This window comes from Cuculus canorus, chromosome 27 (genome assembly GCF_017976375.1).
Source record: "Cuculus canorus isolate bCucCan1 chromosome 27, bCucCan1.pri, whole genome shotgun sequence".
Classification (NCBI taxonomy): Eukaryota; Metazoa; Chordata; class Aves; order Cuculiformes; family Cuculidae; genus Cuculus; species Cuculus canorus.
In genome coordinates, this window is record NC_071427.1 from 6,918,760 (window position 1) to 6,946,445 (window position 27,686).

The 27,686-nt window shown below is 50.3% G+C and overlaps 2 protein-coding genes across 7 annotated transcripts in view; one reads left to right on the forward strand and one right to left on the reverse strand.

The window, feature by feature from the left end:
* Positions 1 to 11,718, reverse strand: part of STK11 (serine/threonine kinase 11) — a 45,155-nt gene extending 33,437 nt beyond the window's left edge. For 3 of the 4 annotated variants that reach the window (XM_054050099.1, XM_009568267.2, XM_054050101.1), the window contains exons 1-2: positions 9,995 to 11,717; positions 10 to 93 (exon numbers count right to left, since the gene is read on the reverse strand). In XM_054050099.1, coding sequence (XP_053906074.1) covers positions 10 to 93; positions 9,995 to 10,284 — 374 coding nt within the window. In that variant the 5' untranslated portion in view covers positions 10,285 to 11,717. Of the gene's footprint in view, positions 1 to 9; positions 94 to 9,994 lie in introns of all 4 variants that reach the window. The other variant, XM_054050102.1, reaches the window with a different exon arrangement.
* Positions 11,719 to 14,776: 3,058 nt separating this feature from the next.
* The window catches only part of SBNO2 (strawberry notch homolog 2), a 67,897-nt gene continuing 54,987 nt past the window's right edge, over positions 14,777 to 27,686 (forward strand). Inside the window, exons 1-5 of one of the 3 annotated variants that reach the window (XM_054049834.1) lie at positions 14,812 to 14,878; positions 17,384 to 17,571; positions 25,697 to 25,913; positions 26,410 to 26,508; positions 27,299 to 27,378. In XM_054049834.1, the coding sequence (XP_053905809.1) occupies positions 25,788 to 25,913; positions 26,410 to 26,508; positions 27,299 to 27,378 (305 nt within the window). In that variant the 5' untranslated portion in view covers positions 14,812 to 14,878; positions 17,384 to 17,571; positions 25,697 to 25,787. Of the gene's footprint in view, positions 14,879 to 17,383; positions 17,572 to 25,696; positions 25,914 to 26,409; positions 26,509 to 27,298; positions 27,379 to 27,686 lie in introns of all 3 variants that reach the window. The other 2 variants (XM_054049833.1, XM_054049835.1) reach the window with 2 other exon arrangements.

Here is a 27,686-nt window from a genome sequence, read left to right on the forward strand (position 1 = left end):
AAAGGATATATTTTCTGCTTCTCCTCGTTGTACAATACATCTACCAACTGGATCACGTTTTTGTGCCGTAATCGTCGCAGGAGCTGAATTTCCCTGCAGGAAGAGAAAAGGAAAAAAAAGTTATGTTTAAACATCCTGCTTCCTTGCTATGGAATGAAACCAATGTGTTCTAAATCACAGGGATTTTAGACATGTCAAACCCGATGAGTCCCAGCTGCTTCAACCAAGACCTCCTCGCCATGACGCCTGACAGAAGGTCCTGTGTGTTTTTGAATCTGCCAGTCCAAAGTCAGACCATGAACATACTTACTGGTCACTGACTGGACTATAAACAAGCGCCCTTTCAGTCACCACCACACAGCCAGGCTGTTCTTCCCCAGGCAGGAATTTGAGGCCATCTGTAAACAACAGCAAAACTGCAACAACTGGACTGCTCAGCACAGGAAGGACGTGGGTCTGTTAGGAGGAGTCCAGAGGAGGCCACAGAGATGATCTAAGGGCTAGAGTACCCCCTGTGTGAGGACAGGCTGAGAGAGTCGGGGTTGTTCAGCCTGGAGAAGAGAAGGCTCCAGGGAGACCTTATAACAGCCCCTTCCAGTACTGAAAGGGGCTCCAGGAAAGCTGGGGAGGGGCTCTTGATCAGGGAGGGCAGGGATAGGACAAGAGGGAATGGTTTTCAGCTGAAAAAGGGGAGACTGAGATGAGATCTTAGGAAGAAATGTTTTGCTGTGAGGGTGGGGAGGCCCTGGCCCAGGTTGCCCAGAGCAGTGGTGGCTGCCCTGTCCCTGGGGGTGCTCAACACCAGCTTGGATGGGGCTTGGAGCAAACAGATCCAGTGGGAGGTGTCCCTGCCCATGGCAGGGGTTGTAACTGGACACGTGTTTTGAGGTCCCTTCCAATCCAAACAGTGATTCTATGATTCTGTTCTCAAGGAGCAACTGACCCTTGTGTCGGACACAAACTCGGCCTTAGGAATCCCCTGTGTCAAAGCTGTGGTGCCACTCAACACCAGCTGCATTACATCCGCTAACACGAGGTTACCCACAAACTCTGCACAGGGCTCCCCATTAGCTATGTGACTGCTCAGCAGTCAGACACTGACAGCCCAACAGCCCTGCTCTAAATGAGCAGGAACAAGACAATGGCAAGCTGGCTTACATGATGATGAGCCACCCCACGGAAAACAGTTCCTGGTAAGATCCTTTTGGACCTTCAGGCGCCAGGCTGTGCAGGAAGAGGAAGCCACCCCTTTGCAAACCCCTGCCTCCACCAGCAGCACTGGCACTGGCCTGGTGCACCAAGCCAACCTTCCTCCTCCTGCCCACACCAGAGGGGATGGCAGTGTCCCCTGTGGTCCCCTCCTCAGCTCACATCCTTCCCCAAAGCCCTGGGTATGCACCTTTCCATTCCTGGTTAAAGCCAGTGATGACTAAAGGAAAGGTCTTTCTCCAGCCAGAGAACTATAGTGGGAACTAAAACACTGCCCTGCTGATGTCTCAGGTAAAACAAAGCCAACCGTGACCGGCTCCACATGTCAAAGATGCAGCTTTAGAATCAGAGTCATTTGGCTGGAAAAGACCTACGAGGTCATCGAGTCCAACTGTACCTGTCCACCACTGAACCATCTCTGAGCACTTCATCTGCCTGTCTTTTAACCCCCTCCAGGGATGTGGACTCAACCGCTGCCCTGGGCAGCCTCTGCCAGTGCCTGAGAACCTTTTCAGTTCTATGATTCTATGTTAGAATATGAAGAACTATTTCCTGATGTCTACTCTGAACCTGCTCTGGAGCAACTTGAGGCCATATGAAATTCCCTCCAGTTAAAGGGGGGAATCCAAACACCAGTAGACTGTTGGGGGCTTTGCTCACTTCAGTTAAACCTCTCCAGATGCACTACATTGGTGTCTAGCGTGAGATTTAGGACAGCCACTTCTAAGGCAAAGCTTTTAAGTTCGCGCTTTGTGCTTCTTCAGAGCTGTGTGTCATCTGTAGTTACCAGAGTAGAAATAAATCTGATTGGGCTCCCAGCATTCCTCCTTCAGGATATATTTTTAACTGGCATTGTGACCAGGAACAACCTCACAGATGTCAGCATGGGGCAGCATCATGCACTGAGGTTTGCTCCCACTGTCACAAGCCGGCAGCACCCACTACCAAACATGGCTGAACAGTAACGCTTCACAGCCCACTGCAGCACAAAGCCTGTATTCCAGCTAGGAAACAACCTGAGTATTAGATACGTAACAAAAAAAACCAAAAAACAACCAAAAAACAAATAAAGAGTTTTTACACCTAAGAAGCAATTCCTTCTGATAGCTGTTATACTGGGAATGGAGAAAAGTCATTTAAACAGAAACATAAAACCATCAGAAATTTTCCAAACTACTAAAGACAGGAACAAATAAAAGGAAATGGAGTTTTTATTATACTACCTGTAATTCAGATGAAGAGGGGCTGCTCAGCAGAATATGGTTTTCTACAGGACATAAGGAAAGCCAGGAACGATGCCTCACTAGCCAAGAGACAACGTCTCACCAGTAGCACTGCAACTTCTGCAGTCAAAAAGGGCAGGTGGTCAACATGCTGAATCGCCAGCATTGCAGACCAGGGAAGCCCTGCACCAAAAGCTTCCTGTGCCCAGGAAACGAGCAGGGCGGATGCCAGAGCTGATGGATGGAAGAACTCTGAGAGGTTCACAGGTGGGAGAGTACAACAGCTCCAAACAGCCCCAGACTGTCAGTGCCATCAGTTTAACCGTCTTTACAGCAGAGTTAGTACAGAAATCCTCCTGAATATACATCAAACTCCTCAAATGCAGAAACCAACTATGGAGGCCGTTTCACTGTGCCCATTATTGAAGCTGTAACATCCAGGAGAACTCAAAAATGAAGTGACCAACATAAGAATTGCAAGAATGAGTCAAAACCAAGAGTTTCAGCTAATAACTCTATTTCTTCCCAACTTTAGTTCTAACTTTAGTCTGAATGGTTCAGAGGTCTGAAACACATCCTTTATTTGTGGAGAACAAACAATGTAAACCTGAGGGAGGAAGCATCTTCCCTGGGCTGTGGAAACGGACCCCCAAACACCACCTCACATCAGCTCTTTCCATCTCCGTCTCCTGGGATTCCACACTGTGCCGCAAACCACATTTTAGTATCTTTTGCATTAAACTCAGCCTGCAAAACCCCACTGGGTGCCAGCTGCGAGGAAGAGAAACTGGAGGATCAAGGCAGTCAGGTCAGGGTGGTTCTGCCAGGCTAGGAGCACAGATGCCGCTCAACACTTTGTTCCTCTGCTGCTCTGACCTGGGCTGAACTGTGCATAAACTCTGCTTCCCGGCTTCCTTCTCCTGCTGCTTGGTCTAAGCCATAGTTACATTTGAACACCCAGGACTCTGGAAAGCAGTGTTACAAGGAATTCAGAGCACAGTTAGGAGCCTCTGCCCACCACCACAGCACAGCCGATGCCTGCACAATTTAATAACAAACTGCGGCCAGCTCACGGCTTGCTGATGCATCGTATCTGATTAATAAACCAGCAACCGCTCCTGCGGGAGGCTCCTAAGATGCAGGAATGCAAGCAGGGTTTTAAAGATCATTTAAGGATCCCTAAGTAGCAGGATTAATTATTTCACAACTGAGGTTTAGGCCAGGCACTCTTCATTTATCATACATGGCTTTAGAAGAAATTCCTACAGCTAAATGGAAGCCCAAGATAAGAAGGCAAAGCTCGGAAGAGCATTTGGTTTAACTAGCAGACAGGTTTCCAAAGTGATGCAGCCGCTCCAATTATAGCAATGACCAAAAGGCTGAAGTGGATTAAACGAGCAGGGAAACTGCAGCCAGCATTGACATGGGTCTAAGAAGCCTCTGCGTAATGAAGGGAGACGGGCTGAGTGCTCAGACCACACGAGAGAGGGACTGAACAGACTGATTTAAACAAGACTAGTTTGCTGCAAAGGCAAAGCAAGCTTCCAGTATTAGGAACACACTTAAAATCCTGATCCCAACAGCTCATTCCCTATAATATAGCTTGAAAGCACAAACACTAATTCCTTCCACCACTAACAGACTAATAAATATTACATATTGCTGTAAATATGCCTTTTCTTCCAGAAGGTCTCTAAAATGCCAGTGAAGCACACGCACATCGGAGGCAGAGACCAAGCAGCCCATTTCCCAGAGGAAAGATTACTCCTATTTTTAGCTGCTCTTGCATTCCGGAATCACTGAGGAACAGAGACAGCCAGACCTCCATCACCTCCAACTGCACTTTAGTTTCAAACTCCACTGATTTTGGCAGCTCACCTCAGCAGAAGGTGCTCAAACTCTCTGTTTTCAGAAGTCACAGCAAAAAAAAGCCGTCCCAACCACTGTTTCCGTCACAGTTCACCTGCACAGCAGCGACAAGATTGGGAAAGGGGAATCGCATGCCTATGGCTCACTGCCTATCCTCTCCATCAAGGCCTGAGGGCTTCCCACTCCTCCCTAGTGAATCCAGTTGGATTTTCAGGATACCGTCTGAGCTGCTCCAACTTTCCCTCCTCTCGTCTTGCTGCCTCTGAAATTTAATGTGAAATTTCAATCACAACTGTTGAGATCAGTCCCACCGTGGCAGGAAAGGGGGAACCCTGGTAAGGGGGCTCAGTTGTGCTCTCTTCAGTGTGGTCATCGCTCTTGTGTCCATCCTGCTCAACATCACTACCATGTGGCCAGAATGATCTCCATTACGGAATTCTGTTCCTAGATTTCACTAGGAAGACCTCAAGTGTGACACAAGAGAGACTGTCAGAGTTTGGGGCCTACTTTAAAGTATGATCACCCTGGAAGAAGAACAGAATCAGAATCTTGGAATGGTTTGGGTTGGAAGGGATCTCAAAGTCCATCCAGTTTCAACCTCCAGGCAGAAGGAATTGATGCCACGGCAAAGGGCTCTGAGACGTGCCCGGAGAACAGCTCCGCACACCAGCTCTGGCGCACACCAGAAACCCACTGACACTGTTCTTGCTGTCTAAAACAATTCATTTGGTCTTTACACAACTGAACAACTATGTTACATATTTATTTAGATTGATTCTGTAATCCTGCCCAGCCAAAGCACATTTGAAATTACAAGTCAGTATCCCTGATACGCCACAAAGCAGATTAACTGAAGGTCTAGCTTGTGAAAAGCTTTTTCCTGTTTATTTAACCAAAAAACAGCTCTCTGCTTGCAAGGATGCAACTTATCATCACATCCACCAGAGAAGCTGCACCTCATCACTCTCATGAGAGTGAGTTATGTTGCAGATAAAGAGACTGTGCAGTGTGCTCTGCTATTTCCTTCTCCAAACTCAGCTTCACACATCTGAACGCCTCATGACGTGGGGAGGGGCTGACAGCATCCTCTGTTGAATCCCATGCTGATCTGTATCCTACAAGCTTTAGTATCCAAGTATTTTTTCCCCAGCCCCTATCCAGAACACCGCTGCGAGCGCTGTAGCATCACCACCATCTCCCCATTGCCTCTCCCTCCCTGCAGCCACACATGCCAAGATACAGGGATGCCCCCTGCAGTCACCATGCTTTTCTTTACGGGCACCCAAAGGCCCTGGAGCTGTTCAATGCTCCTGACCAACACAGTTGGAGCCCCGACAGCACCAGCTAGGGCCTTGTCCCAGCACTGCACACATGAGAGCATGGTGTTGCTTTGTCTCTGTACCATTCCCAGGCCTCCATTCTCACCACACTCTGAGCAAGGCTGTCTGACAAGACAAGCCCTGTACTCTCCATGGCACAGCCACCTGCACTCCCCTATGGATGGATCACGGTTTCCAGCATTTCCCCAAAGCTTTGTGAAGAAAGGAACAGAGCCCCGTGATTCTGTACTGCAGAGCTCTTCAGCAAGCAGAGGCAGGAAACCCACAGCTGGCCCCTCTGCAGCTTGCAGCAAGCCCTTCCTCCAGCAGAACCATTCCTACTTTGGGGTGCAAGGCTCTTCACTTCCAGACCCAAGGAGCACACTGTCAAAGGACAGGTCTATAACACATCTTAAACCGCTGAGGAATTCTAATAAGCACATATTGAAGCCTAAGTAATCACTGAGCATGGTAAGTACAGCGGAAGACACTAGGGATAAGCACAGAAAGTCCCAAACGCTTAATTAAAGCATGACGCTATTAGAGCATAGATTCATTAAATTTGTGCTGCGAGACAAAGAGTCTTCCAAATTTTCTTTCACCTTTTAGGCAATCTCACTAAACTCATTTTTTTTATTAACTGGAAGCAGTAATCTGCCACAGGACTGCCTGAGCAACCAAGCTGCCCCACCTTCCTCTGCAGTGACTGAAGAGAAACTGAGATTCTTGTACTGGGAAGTTTGCTCCTGTGAGGGTGGGGAGGCCCTGGCCCAGGTTGCCCAGAGCAGTGGTGGCTGCCCCATCCCTGGAGGTGTTCCAGGCCAGGTTGGATGGGACTTGGAGCAACCTGATCCAGTAGGAGGTGTCCCTGTCCACAGCAGGAGGCTGGAACTGAATGGGTTTTAAGGTCCTTTCCAACCCAAATCATTTTGCGGTTCCTTTGATTGATTTACGGAAGTGTACATCTTACAAGTTTAAACCCTCAACATTCTCACCAGGATCCATAGATCCCTTCCAGGGCACAACTGGAATACTTCAGGATAGAGAAGAATCATTCCATTTTATAAGTCTCAAATGCATTTCACTCATCATCTCTAGGCCCACAGAACTCTACTGCCCCAAAAGCTGAGGCTGGGGCAGCCCACCTGCACACAGGGGATGACACTGCAGCCTTAAGCCTTAGCATGTAGCAATACAAAACCAGCACCAACTGCCAGAACTCCCTGAATTGCAACGCCAGCCCCACACACCCAAACCTGGGTTATCCTCTGTGGTCCATCCTTCCTGCACTCTCTCCTCACATCATGACTCCCTGTACACTACCTGCTCAGGTAATTACCCAAGGCTGGCAGTCTAGGAACTGTTTTCTAGGGAATTTCTTTGCTGACACACTATTGATGCGAGTTTTGCCTCCACCACAGCAGCAGCAATGCTGAGGGAGCCTGCAATATGGCCCAAGGCATGAGCACACCACAGTAATTCCGTTACATCTCTGCCAGACAAACCACGCCACATGTTTCTCCTCTGTGGTCGGAAATGCTGGGGATTTTAGCAGGAATGGGCCCCATCTTCGCAGTTAAAACTCTACATGAAGGTGTTTTGAGACTGAAACAGCCAATGGACACATCCAAGAGATAAAGGCTTTTAAATAAAATCTGAACACGTGCCCTGGCTGCTCAGCCCTTCTGCTGGGGCACTTAGACACATCTGCAGCCCTGTATGAAGAAATCAGCCTTCACAGAGCATGTTAAGATGAGATTCTACAGCAGAGAAAACAATTCAGGAGGGATTCAGAAGCCTCTCATTCCTGAACATCTAATTTACTATGAACACAAATACTTTCCACGCACCACAAGGAGAGTCAGCACCCAGCCAGGTCCAGTTCTGGTGGCAGAGGAGATTTTTAATCTCAAAGCTGAAGCTAGGATGTTCACCATGATTAGAAAACTAATCACAATCACTGCTCACATGCACAGAGTTGCTGACAGCCGTTTGCAGACTAGGATGCAAGCGGGACAGGAAGCAGCCTCACTAACACAGGAATTATGTATTTACTCATCACTACACTTATTAGCATCTTTCAGGAAAGTACATCCTGACAGTGTAATTCAGTACACAACCTGATTTATTGCTGTTTTATCAGGACCTGGATGTGTTGGAGTAAGTCCAGAGGAGGAGGCCACAGAGATGATCCAAAGGCTGGAGCACCTCCTGTACGAGGACAGGCTGAGAGACTTGGAATTGTTCAGCCTGGAGAAGAAAAGACTCTGGGGAGACCCAGAAGCAGCTTCTAGTACTGAGAGAGGCTCCAGGAAAGCTGGGGAGGCGCTCTTGATCAGGGAGTGCAAGGATAGGACAAGGGGGAACAGTTTTCAGCCGAAAGAGGGGAGATTGAGATGAGATCTTGGAAAGAAATGTTCTCCTGCGAGAGTGGGGAGGCCCTGGCCCAGGTTGCCCAGAGCAGTGGTGGCTACCCGATCCCTGGGGGTGTTCAAGGCCAGGTTGGATGGGGCTTGGAGCAACCGGATCCAGTGGGAGGTGTCCCTGCCCATGGCAGGGGATGGAACTGAATGGGTTTTAAGGTCCCTTCCAGTACAAACCATTCCAAGGCTCTATGATTCGTTAAGGGCAAAGTTCCATGGTGCCAGCGCACATAAAAACATGACATCTTGCCTTAAAATCAATCCCTGAAGCAGCAAATGAAGCAAACGAAGAGGTCGACAAAGCAAAAAGGACAAGGTCATAAAAATAGGAAGTTGAACTACAGTAAACCCTTGTGACAAGACGACATCCAAAATCCGCTTCAGTGTTCCCAAGCAGGTGCAGCCACACCATGAAAACACCCACAGCGAAGACAAGCGGTGCCTGTCCTGTCCACTTCAATAATCAGCCTTAACAGCACCAAACGAGATGTTCACAGATGGGCTCCATGGGTGAATAACTCTGTTACAGGGTTCAGGTCAGGGCACAGGGCCATCACTACCGTGCTAGTACTGGGAAATGTGGCTGTTGTTTTTTCATTAAGGGGGGAAATTTAAATGTAAGTTGTCACTAAGCAGGAAAAAAAACTCCACTTTTTTAAAGCAGGAGCTCTGGAACGTTACTCAAGGAGGGGTGATGGCGGAAAGGGGCACTCATGCCTTTACCAGGAAGACAAGAAACACTTTATTACACATTAACCAACAGTCTGCACAGATTCTGAGCATGAGCCAGTGAAGGGGAGAAAGGCAGTTCCCAGCATTTGGATCTGCACCTATTCTATAGCCAAGTTTGTCTCCAAAGTCAGAAGTCAAACTGAAACAGCTCCCTGACCAGGGTCTCAGGTCAGGATGTGAACTACCTCACAGCTGAGCTTGGAAACCCAAACCCAGCTAAGAAACAGAAACAAGACTGTTGGGTCAGGGCTTCACACTCAGCACACTGCGGTGACAGACGTAACGCCAAAGCCTTCTGAACATCTTGCAACTTCTCCCTCCCACTGCAAGATAAACCCTGGCAAACAGCTTGTCCTGGCTGCCAGCAGCTCGCTCCACAGCAGATAAACAGCTCCGGCAGAGCTGTGGCGAGTGGCTCACTGCAGAACATGCAGCCACTGTGAGGGCCCCAAAAAGAGCAAGCAGAAAGACGAAAGTTTTCTGCAGCCAGCCCCACAGATGAAGCCTAACATCGGGCTTCTCCGTGGCTAATTGTAATTAGTTACCTGTCTCTGACTAATCGGCGCCTAAATGGCACTTCAAAAGCTTTCAAGTCACTAGAATAAAAGAGGTTGGCAACCCCTATCCCAGTCAACTGAAGAGCATCTTGAATTGCTTCCCAAACTCCTGAGCCAGAAAGGAAACCAGGCATAAACCCCAAGATTTCCTGCACCCATCAGATCACATTCCAGGCATCTGCTACACGGCTGGGAGCCATAAGCACTACCCCGAAGGGCTCCAGAGCTACACACCCTACATGGGCACACATTAATGCAGCCTGTGAGTTTCCGCATCCTTGGCCGTGCCACTCTGCACTTCTCTGGGCCGGCAGCAACACAGGAGACTGCTGCAGGCGGACTCTTCAGGGGGGAATTTCTTATTGAAAGATTTTTTCACTCTTTAAGCAGTATTAATAGAGTGGCACATGTTAGGGGCTGTCTGTTTTGATGTCGGACCTGCCTCCCTGGCCCTGGAGAACCCGCTTCCTTCCCCATTCCCAACTTCAATAACAGCACTGGCTGCAACTCAACCCTGAAGAGATTCTTGAATGCCTAGGGTTTGGGAAGCACTTCCAGTAGAGAAAGCCATTGTCATTCTTAAAATGACATAGAACTCCAGCTGGAAAATAATGACAGTGTTTTAGCCCCTCAGTTCCCATCCACTAGAATTATTTACTCACTTTTTCACGTTTGCCTCCCCATTGGGAATTCTGCGTAGCTTCTTCTTCTTCAGGATTTTCACAGCTCTCCTACAGAGGGTTTCTGAGTCCAACATCTCCTTGACTTTGCCGTAAGACCCTTCTCCAAGTAAGTCTCCCATCAGGTACTTGCCAATGAGCTTGGCCCTCTTCCGTCGGGGCTGGTAGATGACCTCCGTGGAGTCAATGCGATGGATGAACGTATCCATACCCACGGACATCAGCTCACTCTCTGCAAACATACCCAGCTGCTGCGGCTCCTGCATATCCATCCTGGATTAAGTTCCTTAACCTGTCTTCCTTAAGCACTGAGGGGTTTAATCCTGTTTGTTAGTTTCCAACACTCCCTTTTACTCCTTCTTGCAAAAAAATATCCAGAAGATTGTACAAACATGAATTACAAAAAAAAAAAAAAAAAAACACAAACCAAAAATAAATCCTATGAGCTGCTTCCAGCTCAACTGGATGCTAAAAGATCCAGGCCTGGCTCCAGCAACACAACGTCTTTTAAAAGGAATACAGAACTTTGAGCAGATACACTATGTTCAGGACTCGCTTTGCTTCTGACCTGGTCCCACTGTCAGGGTTCTTTCGAGTCAACTTGGCCTCTCGCTCGGCCCAGTTTGATCCTTAAGTGCTAGGTCATCCTCGGGGACGTCAGGCCACTGCGTAAAACCAGACAATGGCCGCGTCTCTCTCGTGGCTTTCCATTCCTACTGGATCATAGTCACCAATTCCAAACCGGAAGGCAGAAGTGTTTCTGCCCTGCTGTCCTCAACTGCGAGTACACACAGGGTGTTTTTTTCAGCCGTTTGGAAGCTGGAACCAAGTTTCTTTGAATGAGATTTCAGAAACAATCCTAACGTCTTCAGTTTTGACGCCTACAAAAGTTTGAGGCCTTCGGTGCCTACGGAGCTCTCCCAGGCGCATCCTTCAACCGCTCTGGTTCCGCCTGGCACATGATGTGTCACCGCAGCGCGGAGCCCACCTGAGCGTTGCCCACAGCCCTCACAGTAGGGACAGCTGGGAGGAAGGGGCGCTCCCTGCCCAGCGTCCCGAACACCCCATTCCCCTCCCCACAAGGGAAAGGTGAGAAGAGATGCTGGGCTTGCCCAGGCTCCAGGGGTGTCAGGAGGGGTGGGGACACAAAGAAACGGCCCTGGGGAGAGTAACAAGCAGCTCTGGAGAGGGTGGGATGGGGTGAGTGAGGGAAAGAAGCAGCTCTGTGGAGAGTGAGATGGGCTGGGGAAGGAAACAAGTGACCCCGGGGAGAGAGGGATGGGCTGGGCAAGGAAGTAAGTGGCCCTGCGGAGAAGTAAAGGGGCAGGTAGGAGATAAAACACTTTAAATGACCCCACACAATCGGTGGAGCCCGTTGGGAAGACGATAAAACACTGTAAGTGGAACCACACAAGCAGCGGGGCGCGCTGGGAAGGGACAGGGGGGCTCAGGTCCAGCTCCCCCCTTGCTTCGGCGGTGCAGGGGGAGCCCTCCCAGGCCAGGCCCTTCCCTCCCCACCTCAGGCGGCTCCCGCCGCCCCCTCAGCACCAGCCCAGGTCCCTGCTCGGGGGAGGGGGCCGGCGGCCTCTTATCGTCCCCCCCCTCCCCGCCGCCGGGCTCGGGTGCCGGACTGGCACCGCGCTGTGCCCTACTCAGACCCAGGGAGGAGCCCGGCCGGCCGCTGTGCCCCACACCACCCCGACCCACCGCCGCCCCGTTACCCCCACCACAGCGCGCACGCTGCCGCCATTTTGTTTACCTCCCGCCCCCGCCGCGCTCCCCCCACCGCGCGTCTCGCACCGCCCCGCGCTCCCATTGGCCGAGGCTCGGCCACGCCTCCCGAGCGCGTGCGCTGATTGGCTACGACGGCCCCACGAGGGGGCGGAGCCGGAGGCGAGGGGCTCTCTTTTGATTGGCTCACGACTAAGCTGCGGGGTGGGGCTGTGATTGGCTGAGAGAGCTGTCTGTCATTGACGGGGCTGGGCCACCTGTGCTGCGCTCTCTTCCGATTGGCTTGCTGGTTTATCAGCCCGCCTCCCATCTGGCAGGCGATGAGGCTCTGTGATTGGCGGTACTGCCCGTCATTGCGAGGGCGAAGCCTGCGCTGACGGGCCCTCTTCCGGCTGGCTCCGTGCTGTTGCCAGCCCGCCCCCCAGCTGTGGCTCTGTGATTGGACAAGGGAGCTATCCATCATAGTGGGGGCGGAGCCGGCGGGCGGGCCTCTCTTTTGATTGGCTTCCCCTGCACGAGGCGCGCTGATTGGCTGAGAGCCGGGAGTGGAGCCGCGAGCCAATCAGAAGCGGGGGGGGGCGGGGGGGGGGGGGCAGCCTGCGCTGCTGCCCGTGGTGTTTGTGGCCGAGCTCCGAGGCCCTGCGGGGCGCGCCGAGGCAAAAAGTAGTTACAAAAAGTGGAATGTTCTGATTAAAGTTTTTGCATCCTTTTCATGAACATTTATAAGCTGTTAAGACACTGTTACTATCACAAAAAGTGGAATATTTTTTATTTAAGCTAGAGATCAGTTTCATCTCAGCAATTGCATTTTATTGAAAGTTAGACACAATGTCCAAGACCATGCTTTTCATAGCATATTTTTTCCAGATCTGTTTATTCTTTGGCAATGATAACGCCTTGTGTTCAGTGTGATCTCTGCTGAACAGACGTCTTCTTCTCTAACCCCTCTGTTTGCAACCTTTCCCCATCTCAAATGCAAGGTCAGACAGAGCTGGTTCCAAAGCTCCAAATTAGCGAGAGATTGGACTGTTGCGAAGTTCATAATGACATTAAAATGAATACTTAGAAAGGAATAGAATATGCATTTTCATGGGAAAATTTATCCATATGCATGTAAGTGGGAAATACATTCGGTAACCAGCGCTTGTCTCGCTGCATACAACTGATGGGGAGCACTCCTCACGGCTATAAATTGCAGAGGGGAAGATTTAGACTGGACATAAGGAAGAAATTCTTCACGATGAGGATTGGGAGGCCCTGGCCCAGGTTTCCCAGACTAGTGGTGGCTGCCCCATCTCTGGAGGTGTTCAAGGCCAGGTTGGATGGGTCTTGGAGCAACTGGATCCAGTGGGAAGTGCCCCCCATGGCATGGGGTGGGACTGGATGGGCTTTGAGGTGCCTTCCAGCCCAAACCATTCTATGATTCTATGCTGCCCAGGACTGATTAAAGGGTGTTTGCTTTCTAAAATGCCAAAAGGAGTCTCATGACAGTTTATTTGCCGGCGTTTTTGGCATCAATGCAGGGAGCTCTGCTGAGTCGGAGCCCCTGTCCTGCCTACGCAGTCCCCTTCTTCCCTGTTTGAGGATCATAAAACTATGGAATGCCAAGCCCGTGATGGCAGGTGGCTCTGAGGACACAGAAGATGGGGGGTACAGGCACAGCTGGCCCCATGTTTCCCTCTGTTTTCTCACAGGCTTTGCTCAGGACAGCACCCTGCCATGGGTGATTTACTTTGATCTTGGCACTGTCTGGACTGCTGTAAAGTGGTCACCCAAATTCTGGTAAGTGCTGGGCTTCCCCTTCCCAAGAGGGGTGTGTTCCCAGCAGTAGGAGGGCAGGATCGATTGGAAACCATCCACAGTGGAGAAACCCAGGCAGGGGACAGCTACCATGGCTTCAGGTCTGTATGCACATGCATCAGCTGTCCTCTCGTGAAATCCCCTCCGGGAATGGGCAGATGGAGCTCAGCAAGACAGGGTTGCACTGCAAGGCACCCACAGCACCCTTGTGTCCCAGGTCTCCTAGGAATCATAGAGTCACTTGGTTGGAAAGTGACCTTTAAGATCATCGAGTCCAACTGTACCTTTCCACTACTAAATCACATCCCTAAGCACTTTATCTGCCTGCCTTTTGAACCCCTTCAGGGATGAGGACTCCACCACCTCTCTGTGCAGCCTCTGCCAGTACCTGAAGACCCTTTTGGTGAGGAATTTTTTCCTAATGTCCAATCTGAACCTGCCCAGTGTAACTTGAGATCATTCCCTCCCATCCTAGAGACAACCCCTGTGGTATCCCCATCATGGGCTTTTGGCTGTGGCTTTCCCAAACATCTGCACCAGCATCTTCAGTTCCTGTGAGGAGCCACGGGGATGCAGGCTGAGACCCACAGAGCTCATTTCATGTGGACATTGCATGCGGCGCAGCCACTGCTGTCCCCTCCACCAGACCTGGCAATGCCCGGAGCCCTTGGCCACAACCCTGCTTCCCATCTGCCCAAACACGATGTGGTTTTGAGGGCTCTCCCACCCTGCGACAGCCCCTGCCATGTCCCATTCCTACCTCCCTGCATGCTCCAGTCCCACTACTGGCACAGCCCAGTTCCCTTGGTGCTGCTGGTCTGGCCCCGTGACTGCCTCTTCCCGAAGCTGTGGGGCAACCCGGGTACAAGGCTCCTCGTTCCTCACTCCAGTGGAAAGTCAGGGGATTTCCATGCTATGAAAAAAAAACAGGAACCGCTGCACACGACAGCGGCCGCGCTCACCCCGACACAGCCACAGCTGCTGGGAGCTGCTTGGCAGTCTGCACAGAGCAAAGCTTGCAGTACCCAAAACTCCCATCTTTGATCCCATTTCCCTAGGATCAGATGCCCCCCAGGGACCCAGCTGCATGGGAAGGGCTTTTTCTTGGGAAGCCAGACCATTTCTGGCACATCCCATCCCTGCAAGTGCGAAGGCAACAGCAACACTGCCCACCCTTGTTTCCTCTCGCCTTCCCCCTTCCCCGCCCCCCGCCCTGCCCCCTCGCCCCGCCCACTTCCACCGGAAGCCCGCGTCCCCAAGATGGCGGCCGTGCGGAACCCGGAAGCTTGCGGCGGCGGCGGGGGTAGGGCGGGAGCCTGAGTGCTCCGCACGGAGGTGAGCGTCCCCAGGGGCTGAGGCTTGGGGTTGCTTCTCGCCGCACGGCGGGGACCGGCTTCCCCGCCGAGGCAGCTGGCCGGGGTTCCCGTGCGTGGAGTGGGGCTGGACCTGGGCCCGGCTCCCGGGGCGGCGGCGGGGCGGGACTCTGGGCTTTGACTCGCTCCGGGGCGCCCGCAGCCAGGGAGCCCCCACTGCCCGGCTGCTCCTCCGGTTTCCCGTCCCCCCTGCTTCCCCTGCTGCCCTCGTTCGCTATTGTCCCTCCCCCTGTCCTCCTCACTCCCCTTGTCCCGGCTGCCCTCCTGTTCTCCCGGTTCCTGTTCCCTTCTCCCCACTGCTCACCTGTTGCCCCGGCGGCTGTCCGTCTCATTTCACCTCGGTTCCCTCGTCTTGTTCTCCCCATCTGCTGTCCCGGGGCTGTGAGGGCAGGCAGAGCCCTAGCCTAGGCAAGGGGCTCTCACCGGCTGTTCCGGAGCCGCCGAGGGATGGAACTGCTGGGAATGCAGCCTGAACTCTCTCTTATCCACCTGGCTCTAGCCTTGTTTCTAGGTGCTGCGGAGAGCGATGAGGTCTCCCCTCAACCTTGTCTTCTCCAAGATGAACGATTTCAGGTCCTTCAGCTGCTACCAGAACCCCTGGGCTTCAGGCCCTTCTCCAGCTCCATTCCTTAACTCTGGTGCCACTAGCATCGCCGATGTTCTCAGCTCTTAACATAATTAAATACTCGGGCAGGAGCTCCATTCTCAAAGTTGATCACAAATAACTGCTGACAATTAATGTGCAATGGTCTCTGACAAGTGAGTTGTGTGGGTTCAGTGCGGGAATCCCAGTGCCCCTGGCATTTGTCCGGTCTCTGTGCTCTCATGGATTCAGTGGGCAGAGGTTGCAGACACTACTTGTGTGGTGCTGTTGAATCCTGCAGATTGTCAGCATGCTCTTGGAAATGCTGCGCTCTCGCTGACCTGCGTGGGCACGGCTGAACTAAAGAGCAGCTGGGGATGGGAATGCACGAAAGTGGAAAATGAGAAGCTTCACATGAGTTGGCAAAGTGCACTTGCAGCTCAGAAAGCCATTTGTATCTTGGGCTGCATCCAGAGCAGTGGGACCAGCAGGGTGAGGGAGGGGATTCTTCCTCTCTGCTCTGGTGAGACCCCACCTGCAGCCCTGTGTCTGGAGTCCTCAGCACAGGAAGGACGTGGAGCCGTTGAAATGATTGGGGTGAATGCGCAGGCGGTGGGAGAGCAGGGACAGTTGTCTCTGCCCCACAAGGAAGCTTTGCGTTGAGTCTGTCTGCATCCCCATCGAAGCAGGGTTTTGTTACTCAAAGTAGAACATTTGAATTTGGGGGATTGGAGCAGGATCAGCCTGTAAGCAGAGGATGCAGCCAGCTGCTCCAATGCTGCTCCATTGTGGGGAGGTAACATGAAACTCAAAGTGGTGAAGCAAGGACCTGGCAGCTCTGATGGGGGAGAAACAGAGTCTAGGGAAGTGGGAGAGACGATGTTCTAGAGTCACTGTGAGCTGAGTGAGTGAAAAGTGAAGTTCAATGTTGCAGGCAGCATCAGCAATTATTTTAGTTGTGCAGCCTTTGAACAACAGTTACTGTGGAAGGTTTAAGGCAGGGGAGGTTAACACACTTTTCTCTTGTCTTTGATGTTACAAAAGCCACTATGCCACTTCGCTGCCTAATACTATTATCTGGAAATGGAGGGAATTGGGGCAAATGCCAGCAACAAGACTCTAGATTCATAGAATCACCAGGTTGGAAAGGACCCACTGGATCATCGAGTCCAACCATTCCTAACACTCCCTTAAACCATGTCCCTAAGCACTTCATCAACCCGTTCCTTAAACACCTTCAGGGAAGGTGACTTGACCACCTCCCTGGGCAGCCTGTTCCAGTGCCTGATGACTCTTTCTGTGAAGAATTTTTTTCTGATATCCAGCCTGAACCTCCCCTGGCGGAGCTTCAGGCCATTCCCTCTTGTCCTATCCTCAGTTACTTGGGAGAAGAGGCCAGCTCCCTCCTCTCCACAACCTCCTCTCAGGTAGTTGTAGAGAGTAATAAGGTCTCCCCTCAGCCTCCTCTTCTCCAGGCTAAACAACCCCAGGTCTCTCAGCCGCTTCTCGTAAGACTTGTTCTCCAGCGTCAACATCCTTCTTGTGGTGAGGGGCCCAGAACTGAACACAGTACTCAAGGTGCAGTCTCACCAGTGCCAAGTACAGAGGGAGAATAACCTCCCTGGACCTGGTGGTCACACCGTTTCTGATCCAAGCCAAGATGCCATTGGTCTTCTTGGCCACCTGGGCACACTGCTGGCTCATGTTCAGTCGGCTGTCAACCATTACCCCCAGGTCCTTCTCCTCTGTACAGCTCTCCAGCCACTCTTCCCCCAGTCTGTAGCACTGCATAGGGTTGTTGTGCCCCAACACAACTTTTCAGCTTTTCACAACAATTCAGCTTTTATCCTCTCGCATTATTCTCTCTTGTATTTCTGCACAAAGATTGTGGCCGCTGTGGCTCTTGGAAGCATCCAAACAGCATCCAGGAGCGTTCCAGCAACAACAGGATGATTCCGGGTGCAGCACAGTCCTTGGCTGCAGTAAAGGTGCTTTGTGCTGTTATTGATCCATCTTGGGGCAAGAGAGGAATGGCCCTGTTGGTGTTTGAGAGAGGTGGCGGGCGTGACAGGGTAAGTAGAAAGGTTTACCCTATTTCCTTCTCAGTGCTATACCTGCACGCTTGCAGGTCACGAGTCTGTCTGGGACAGATGCTCCCAAGCGCGTTCTTCCTTGCTGAAAGGGGAGATCAAGGTGGCTTAAAATGCTAGGGTCGGGATGCCTGGAGTGATTCTGTTTTCATTATGGGGATCTGTTTATTGAGCAGGGTGATCTCCTGTGTGTTTGTAACAGGACGGAGCTGTATTCCCCATCAGATCGAGGCTGGATGTTTCACCCCTCTTCTCTCTCATTGTACTTCGAAGTTGTCTGCATCAGGATCAGGATCATGTTTTTGCATGTTTTCTAACATTCGAAGTTGGAGATGTTTCTTTTTCTGTCCGTTTTCATTGAGATAAGTGCATGGAATCAGTGTAACTCTGTCTTCTGATGTAGTCCCAGAGAAGGAACAAACTTGGGGTTTTTTGGCTTTCCAATATGAATTGTCCAGCCTTTTGCTTGGGAATAGCAGAGAGCTGGAAGGAGTCACTCACAAATCTGCTTCTGTGTTAACTTCTGCCTTCTTTGTGAATTAGCTTGAAATTCCTTTTCCAGCAGTGTTTCGGATACTTAAACAAGTGGTGCTTTGTTTCATTTTGCTCTGGAAAGAACTCGCTTTGCCTAATGAAAAAGAGCAATGATTCAAGTAGTGGAGAGCACGAGAATGATATTCCCATTCGTGTTTTGACTTATCTGCGGGAAAAAGATGAGGTACTTCGGTTTGGTTTGCTCTTGGGTGCTACCTTTTGTCTGCCAGTCCCTCTTCTGAACATGCTGGGGCCTTGTGGCAGCTCTGCAGAGGGACCATGACTGCCAGAAGGGTTTATCCTCACTTCTCTTCCTTGGTTTTCCTGTTTCTCAGAGTGAGTCACTGCCGGGGGCAGCGATGGGTGCTCTGTCTCCAACCCTTCCCTTCTCATCCCTCAAGGCAAAATACTGTTCGGTCTAAACTATCCAAACACATGGCAAGAAGAAATGTTAGAGAAGAACTTGAAGCTAGCTTGGTGCTTGAACCACAGAAAAGGCTGTTGAGGGTTCCATAGAGTGAAGTTCCCCTTTCTTTGAGCTGTTCTGTACTAAGCATGTTCCAAGGAATTCTCTGCGTCCACAGCTTCACGGGTGCCCATGCTGATGGTCCCAGAGGCAGCGGATGGAGCCAGGCAGGAGACTGGGGGCTCCGCTTCTGCTTCACGGGTGTGGGAGCAGGGGAATTGATTTGCCAGGAGGAGAGAGAGCTGGATCAGATTTCTGAGGTCTTTGTCCTTGCTGGGTGCGTGGCAAGACGTGAGACGTGATCAGCAGGTTCAGCTCTCCTATCCCCTGCATTCCTGTGGTTTCCTGGTTGTCTTCCTTTAACAGAGACAGTTTAAAAATACCCTAGGAAAGGCTGAAACACGAGAGGAGGAGGAAGTGTTCCTGTTACTGAGTGTTGGATGGACTGTTTGCAGCTCTATCGTGAGGTGCAGCTCTGTCATGAGGTGCACCTCTTCCCACAACTCTACTGATCCCAATTATCACAGGACAGTTCATTCTGATTTTTACCTTGGGAGTTGTCTGCTCTGCTGGTCTGATACATTTCTAACAAGCTCAAGCTACTAAGTTAAATTTGTGCTCTGTAACCTGGAGAATAAGCATAATGAGACGTGGCTGGGGTTGTTTAGCCTGGAGAAAAGGACGCTCATTGCTCTCTGAAGCTCCTGGAAAAGAGGTTGTAGAGATGGGTGATGGGGTCTTCTCCTAAGTAATAGGACAGGAGGAAATGGTCTCAAGTTGTGCCAGGGGAGGTTTAGATTGGATATCAGGAAGAATTTGTTCACCGAAAGGGTTCTCGAACACTGCAGAGGCTGCCTGTGGGGGTAGTGGAGTCGCCATACCTGGAGGGATTAAAAAGACAGGTAAATGATGTGCTCAGGGGTGATTTAGTAGTGGACAGATATGGTTGGACTCAACGATCTCCAAGATCTCTTCCAAGCAACCAGTTCTATGATTCTATAGGAGTTAGGAAACCTTTGGAATTCCAGACTGAAGTTTCCCCTTGCTGCCTGGGCTGGGTGGCAAACCTTTAAGCAGTTACTAATACAGAAACTGTTCCTGTAGCTTCATCAGAAGAGCTTGTGATGTAACCAGACTGCTCACAAGGCTTCATCACGCTGTGTGGGTAGCCAGTTTCATTATTAATGGGGACTCCTCATCCGTGACGGAGCAAGTCCAGTGGGTTTTCATGATGTGGAACTGTTGCTGGAGTGTTTTCAGTGGATCTGGGAGATCTCTTTGCTGTTTCTTAGTGATATTTGCAGGAGAAAATCACCCCTCGCGCCATCGGAGTTCACCTCTGCCCTATCCCAGCTGCTGGTTGTGCCGATGCTGGCTGGCAGAGCTGGGGTTCTCCTCTCCCAGCCCTTACTCGTTGTGTTTCCATAACAACTGCCGGTTATGGGAGCTTCATCTTTGATGGTGCTGGAAAACTTCTCTGCTTGGTTGGAAGTAACCAGCTCGACAGGTTGGGCTGGGATATAATGTTTTGTAATTACATGGGTTTTGTGTCAGGGAAGTGAAAATCATTTCCACTGATGTTTTAGGGAGATTTGTCCTTGGTTAGGGAGTTTTTTTTTGGTGGTGTTTTTTTTGTGTTTCTTTGAGTTTTTTTGGGTTACATCACTCCCTGAATAGTTACAGAATCCTGGAATGGTTTGGGTTGGAAGGGACCTCAAAGCCCATCCAGTTCCACCCCCTGCCATGGGCAGGGACACCTCCCACTGGATCCAGTTGCTCCAAGCCCCATCCTTGGGGAAGCTGTTTGGAATTCCTGTTTTGTGTTCGGTACCTTCTGGCACTCGGTGTGTGATGTACGCTGCGCTGCAGTGCTCATTCTGGTGCGATGTCTTAATATGATGTTGGTTACTGAGTTCACGGTTACAGTTTGCTGTGATTCTGCATTCTTTATGTCCTAGTGCTGTGAAATGCTTGAGTCAACTCTCATTCCTGGGTTTGGTGGTAGTTCCCTGCTTGTGTAGGTCCTTTTTCCCTGAGTAGAAATCGGACAAGTGAACCATCAGCAGTCAGGGAGAGCTGTGGAAAAGACTTTTTCAGCTATGACTCACAAGTGAGATTTTTAACTCCATGGTTTGAATCTTAGCTGGTACTGGGGGTTATTCTCAAACTGTAGAAATATTAAGTATTAATCTGTGTAACAGGACCACTTTTTGACTATTAAGATCAAAAGTTGGTATGAGTAATCACAATTTTGTTCCGTGCTGGAGTTTCGAATGCTCCCACGTCATATTAATTGCATTCTGTGAATGCCCCTAAAGCAGAGAACTCTGATTTGCCTTCACGGTGGGAGCCATCGCTTTGTGGGAGATGTTTGGTAAGGGAAAGAGTGGAAAAAGCCTTAAGGAGAATTTTGCCGGAACGGTTCTCTTGCCAGCTGTGAGCATCTGTGTTTATCAGCTCTTATTGTTATGGCAACAGGATGGGATGTGGAAATGAGAGCACGTTGGCTTGCAAGTAACTCACTGCTTTTCTTACTTTTTTTGTGATGAGGCTACCTGTATAGGCACACACCGGTGGCTATTTCCACTTCTGCTCTCGTGATGAGTGTTGTCTGTCCAGGCTTGGGCTCACATAGATCACAAAACTGGCTTTAATCTTTCTTTGGGATTTGAGCGCACAAGTCAGAGAGCAGCCCTCTCTTACAGGAGCATGAGCTTAATGCGAGAGCTGTTAGGAACTCTGTGTTAGGGATCCCAGGAACCTGGTGGAACTGCTGGCTTCTGCACGGGGGACAGAACATTATTTTGCTGTGCCAAAGCTTCTTTGGAGCGGAGAAGATTGGGGCTTGGTGACATCCAGTGTGTGCTGTCCCCCTGTACTCAGCACTGGTAAGGCCACACCTCAAATCCTGTGTTCAGATTTGGGCCCCTCAGTACAAGAAAGACATTGAGGGGCTGGAGTGCATCCAGAGAAGAGGAATGGAGTTTGGGAAGGGTCAGCAGCAGGAGTTGGAAAAGACCTCTAAGACCATCCAGTCCAACCATCAGTCCAACACCACCATGCCTACTAAACCATGTCCCAGTGTGCCATGGCTACATGTGCTTTGAACCCCTCCAGGGTTGGTGACTCGACCACTGCCCTGGGCAGCCTCTGCCAGTGCTTCACCACTCTTTCGATAAAGAATTTTTTCCCAATATCCAGTCTAAACATCCTCTGGTGCAACTTGAAGCCGTAAATAGCTGCCCTGTGATGGTCCATAGCTGTTGGGGGACGTTTGTGCATGGAGGTGATGTTTCTTCAGCAGTGCTATGGTGTTTTGAGTAAACCGAAAGTGTTGAGGCAATTCTTCCTCATTCAGTGTGGCCAAAAGGATGAGAGTGGAAGCCCAGGACATCTGGGTTTCATCCCAAACCGTGTTACTGATTTTCTTGGTGCTTCTAAAGAAAAGATCCCCGCTTTTTGGGTTGTCCACCTCTGGACTGCTGCTCCCTTTGATCTCTTCAGAAGAATTATGTCATAGAGATTCAATGCATTGTCTTTTACCATCTGAGCATTGCTTAAGTGTAGACATTTACACTTCCTTAAGCAGTTTTTGTTCGTTTTGGCTAATTGGGCACAATCTGTTGTGCAAGAGTTTTCCTGAGGAGCTGATGGGAAAGGCAGTGCTCTGCAGTGAATCCGGCCAGTGAAACCTGCTGTGGCCAAGACACGAGATAATGTAGAGCAGGGAGAAATTCTGGTATTGATTTTGCCCTTCATCACTTGCTTTAGATGTGTAAGTAAGGCTGTATATTTGCTTCAGCCATTACGGGAAGAACGGCTGCTGATTTCCTATCAAAAGCTGTTACAGATAGGAAAAAAAAAACCACCAGCAAACCCCCTGAAGTGCCTAGTGAAGAGCAGGGAGGCGGCATCTCAGATGCACCAGGGGACATTGGTGTCTCTAAAGCAGTCTGTGATGCCAACCTTCTACCATCAAGGAGTGGCTGAGCAGTGTCTAAATGTAAGCCTTGTGCTGTTGTGTTTCGAGTTCAAAGGATGGAGGATCTTGGAGCATAGAATCATGGAATAGTCTGCATTAGAAGGGACCTAAAAGCCCATCCAGTTCCAAGCCTCTGCCATGGGCAGGGACACCTCTGGTTGCTCCAAGCCCCATCCAACCTGGGCTGGAACATCTCCAGGGATGGGGCAGCCACCACTGCTCTGGGCAACCTGGGCCATGGCCTCCCCAACCTCACAGCAAAACGTTTCTTCCTGATCTTCTCTCAATCTCCCCTTTTTCAGCTGAAAGCTATTCCCCTGGACCTGTCCCCGCTCTCCCTGATCAAGAGCCTCTCCCCAGCTTTCCTGGAGCCCCTTTCCCTACTGGAAGCTGCTCTAAGGTCTCCCTGGAGCCTTCTTCTCTAGGCTGAACAACCCCAACTCTCTCAGCCTGTCCTCATATGGGAGGTTCTCCAGCCCTGGGGTCATCTCTGTGGCCTCCTCTGGACTTGCTCTAAGAGATCCGTGTCCTTCCTGTGCTGAGGACTACAGAAGTGGATGCAGGACTCCAGGTTGATGGAAGTAGAAAACAAACTCATGAGTCTCTGGCAGGCTACATTTTGGGACCCCTGCTCCTAATGCTTGGGTAATAAATCCAGAGGCCCAAGACCAGTGTAGCAGCAGTAATGCTGGGGTGCTGGCTGTGTGGTTTGAGCTGTTTTTTGTTCCCGGGCTTATGGGCTATAAAGCCTGAGTGTGGATTTTATGATGTGATAAAAAGAAACACTTCTTCTTGTAAAAGAACGAGACTGCAGTAAATCTCTGGTCAGATGAAGGCAGTGAAAAGGATCTGGGTGATTTCGGGCCTTTGTAGAGAATATTCTGTTAGCGATTAATTAAAATGGTCTAGGATGAGTTTTTCAGGTATCCCAATGTTCCTCCTGCTGGGATCTAGAATTTCTCCTCGTGGCCTTGAACACCTCCAGGGATGGGGCAGCCACCCCTGCTCTGGGCAACCTGGGCCAGGGCCTCCCCACTCTCATAGTAAAATTCCCCCATGTGTCTAGTCTAAATCCCCCCCTGTCCAGTTTACACCCATTGCCCCTCTTCCTATCACTAAATGCCTTTGTGAAAAAATCCTTCTGCAGCTTTCTTGTAGCCCCCTTCAGGTCCTTGAAGGTCGCTCTAAGGTCTCCTCGGAGCCTTCTCCAGGCTGAACAAACCCAACAATCCTTTCTCTTTGAGCAGCTCCTGGGCGGTGGGAAGTGGCACAGGTCAAATCAGTGAGCTCTGCTGGCCTTCACTGCAGGAAAGCTGCCTCCCGCTCCACAGCCCCACCCTGGTGAGCCGCAGCCTCCATCCAGCTTCTGCAAACCCCACACATCCTGCTGGGGTTATCTCTGCTGCTAAACTAAAAGAGGGAATACTTTTTTTAAAACACAAGGTGCTCAGCCTCTGGCAAGTGATAAAATTCAGTGTGGAAACCTCCTCTGTCTTGGGAAGGCATCAGTTTGTTATCGGAACAGAGGCAGCGGGATGATTGTTCTCTGGATGCGAGGTTTTGCTTTGTCTCTTCCCTGCGGAATCGTATCGGACTCTGCACCCTGAGCTTGGCAGGGTTGTCGCGAGGTCCTTGCGGGCGCGATCCCTGCCTCCTGAACTCCTCTCTCCCCTGGAGAAAGAGAGAAGGAGAGTCACTTTAATTTCACTTTCCATTACAAATGTAGAAATCCTTTTCTCTGCTGAAAGGTCACTTATTTTTAAAGGGACTCTGACTCAGAAATGACTTTTCAAATATACTCCTTTGCAGCACATCGGATGTGCTGAATGATCAAAGCTGGCATATTTTAAATTGCAGCTTCAGTTTGTGCTGCTTCTTTTTTCTGCTTGGCCACCTGACTGAGCAAGAGCATATCATCCAGTTTCTTTTACTCGACCATCACGCGGTGAGTGGAAAGGAGCCTGGGAAGCAGGAGAGGGGCAAAGAAAGATGCAGTAGGAGAAAAGACTCATGGCTCCTTTTATTGTATAGGTTCCTTTTACCATCTCTGTTAATCTATGAAATCCAAATTGAAAATTGATGCCCTCTGAGGATATCTCCCAAGTGACAAGTGATAGGACCAGAGTAAATGGCCATAAGTTGTGCCAAGGGAGTTTTATATTGGATATTACGAAAAATTCCTTCACTGAAAGAGTGGTGAAGCCCTGGCAGAAGCTGCCCCGGGTGGTGGAGGAGTCTGCATCCCTGGAGGGGTTTAAAAACTGTAGACATGGCAATTGGAGACATTATTTAATAGGCACGGTGGGGTTGGGCTGATGGTTCGACTGGATGAGGTTTGACCTTAATGATTCCATGATTCTACGATATGGGAATTTAGTGAAAAAAAATCAGGAGTTGCTTTGGAAGTTTTGCCTGAGAAATTGCTCTGAAGGCAATACCTTATCACAATGTTCACCCCTGCAGAGCAGCCTTCTTCCTTTAGCAAGTGTGATTCTGGGATCTCATCTTCTGGCAACGGGGAGAACTCAAGGCCGCTGATAAGTTTTTCTGATTTGTTAGATTAACAGCAGTAATGCTGAAAGTATTCTGTCTGCTCTGCCCTCTATGCATGGCAGCAGGAGAGGGTTTAGTGCCCACAGAACCTCTGCGGTGAAATTATAGTGTGTGAAAGTCCAGTGAGATCAGAGATGTGAGTGCTGCGTGCCTTGCATGGAGATTCCACCACGTACTGTTTGAGGGAAACAAGAGATTTGGGGGGATCGATCTTCCTGAGTTTGTACAGAAGGGCAGAATCTTTTTTTGTGTTAGAGAAGAAAATTCCTCCAGCTAAAACCCCATGTCTGCTGCACAAAGCGCAGAGGATTGCAAGGATCTGCTGGGCTTCCACAGTGTGTTTGCAGTGGGGCGGGAGAAGTGTGTTTAATGTAGGTTCACAGGTCTGGGTGCATTCCAGGTGTGGTGATATTTGAGAACTCTTTCCCAGGAAAAACCTCTTCTTTTATACAGAGGCAGCAGGCACTTCACTGGCTGACGTTTGTTTGCTGATCTGCCTCTGGGCTAGAGGTGGATTTTTCTTTTCCTCTCCTTTCATAAAATTGAAACATACCTTTCTTTCTCCACCCCAGGACATGGTGCAGGGTGAAGAGCACAGATAAAGGACCTTCCACCACTCCACAGCCTGTTCCACCTGGATTTCATGAGGCAGGACGCAAGCTGATGCCCTCAGCACATCCAGCCATGGACAGGGGCAAGAGCTATCCGCAGCACGAGCACCAGCAGCCAGGCAATACACTCTACAGCCTCCCCGGCCTCTGCTCCCAGCTCGCCATACCTGCCATGGAGGTGAGGGCCCCTACGGCTTCACAGGGAGCAGCTGCGAGAGGTCAGGAGAGTTTGGGCAGAGCAGTCTAGCTTGTCAGATCCTGGGAGTCCTTGTGCAGGTTTATGGGAGCTGTTTACCAGCCTTTCTAGGCATCTGTCCATGAACAGGCAGTATTGATCGGGAATGCTGGAGGGTTAAGGTGATGTTGTCATCTGTCTTTGAAGTGGGAGGACAAAAATAAGGCTGTGATTGAAACAGCACCATTCTAAAAGCTGGTGGATGCTAGGCTCCTCAGGAAATCACAGAATCATGGAATGGTTTGGGCTGGAAGTCACCTCAAAGCCTATCCAGCTCCACCCCCTAGATCCGGTTGCTCCAAGCCCCATCCAACCTGGGCTGGAACATCTCCAGGGATGGGGCAGCCTCCACTGCTCTGGGCAACCTGGGCCAGGGCCTCACCACCCTCACAGCAAAACATTTCTGCCTAAGATCTCATGTCAATCTCCCCTCTTCCAGCTGAAATCCATTCCACCTCGTCCTGTCCTTGCACTCCCTGATCAAGAGCCCTTCCCCAGCCTTCCTGTATCCCCCTTTAGTACTGGAAGCTGCCCTAAGGTAAGGAAGGAGTAAAGAGTGTGCAGAGTTGCAAACTTTGTTTCTACCCCATCTTATCTGTCCAAGATGTGCAAAATCTATCATTGGGTCCAGCTCTACCTCTTTCGAGAGTGGCAGAGATGGATAGGGTTGTGTTTGTCCTGATACAGCTGCTAAAATAAGACCGGGTCCCCAATGCATTTGTTCTCAGCAGGGCAAAAAGCAAATCTCTATCCCAAAATAGTGAACATGTCCCTGCAGTTCTGTTTCTAACTCATTTGAGTTTTGTCATACAGAGCAATACAAAGGGTAAAGAGACAGGCCCATTTCTTCAAGTGCCTGTTGCTTCAAGCATGAGGTATGATTGCCTTGGACACAGCAAAGGACAAATGGGAGACTGGTCAGTAGCTGGATAGTAAGATACGGTATTCATCCCATGATTGTATTGGTTTCTGTTGAGATAAAAAGTTCCCTGTTGTGTTTGAGGGAGCTGGGAAGACAAAAGAATGCTGGATTTGAGTGTTTACCTGTGCAAACTGAGTTCAGGTTAATGGGTTGATGCTCGCTGTCCGCTCGTGCTCAGGTTACAAGGCTGGGGAAGGGGACTGGCCCTATTGCCCTTCCAGGGAGAGCAGGCTCAGAGACTCCGACCGGAGTGCAGCCCTTGATCTCTCCTGCTATGAGAGCCAGAGCCACCTCTGCTCCTGGATGGCGCTGGTGGAGAGGAGCTGTAAGCCCAGACCCAGATCTGCAGCCGCCCATCGTCGTGCCAGGCCACTGCTGCTGTAACTGTTCTGCTTTCTCCTTTCAGAATTCCATGCTGGCTGCAGACTCGTGGAGTAGCTGCTACCCTGCCTCTTTCCCAACCTCATCCTTCCCAAGTGAAAACCAGTGAGTGCTGCTTTCCTTTGTATAATTCACCTCTGCTCTTGCACATTCGATTGAACTGTTTCTTTGCTGCTTTCCTTGTTTACTTTATTTCACGAACTGATGGGGAAATAATTGCATCACCCGCTGATCTTGTGGCATTTCATAAACTGCTGCATCTTGGAAAAAGCAGCAAACAGTGCATTTTATTAAAAAAAAAAAGGGGGAGGAATGGGGGAGAAAACCTTTGATTTCTGGGAAACCCAGAGGCTGCTGTGAGGGATGAACAGCCTTGTTTTAGCCTGGATTTGTTACGATAATGGAGGTCTTAA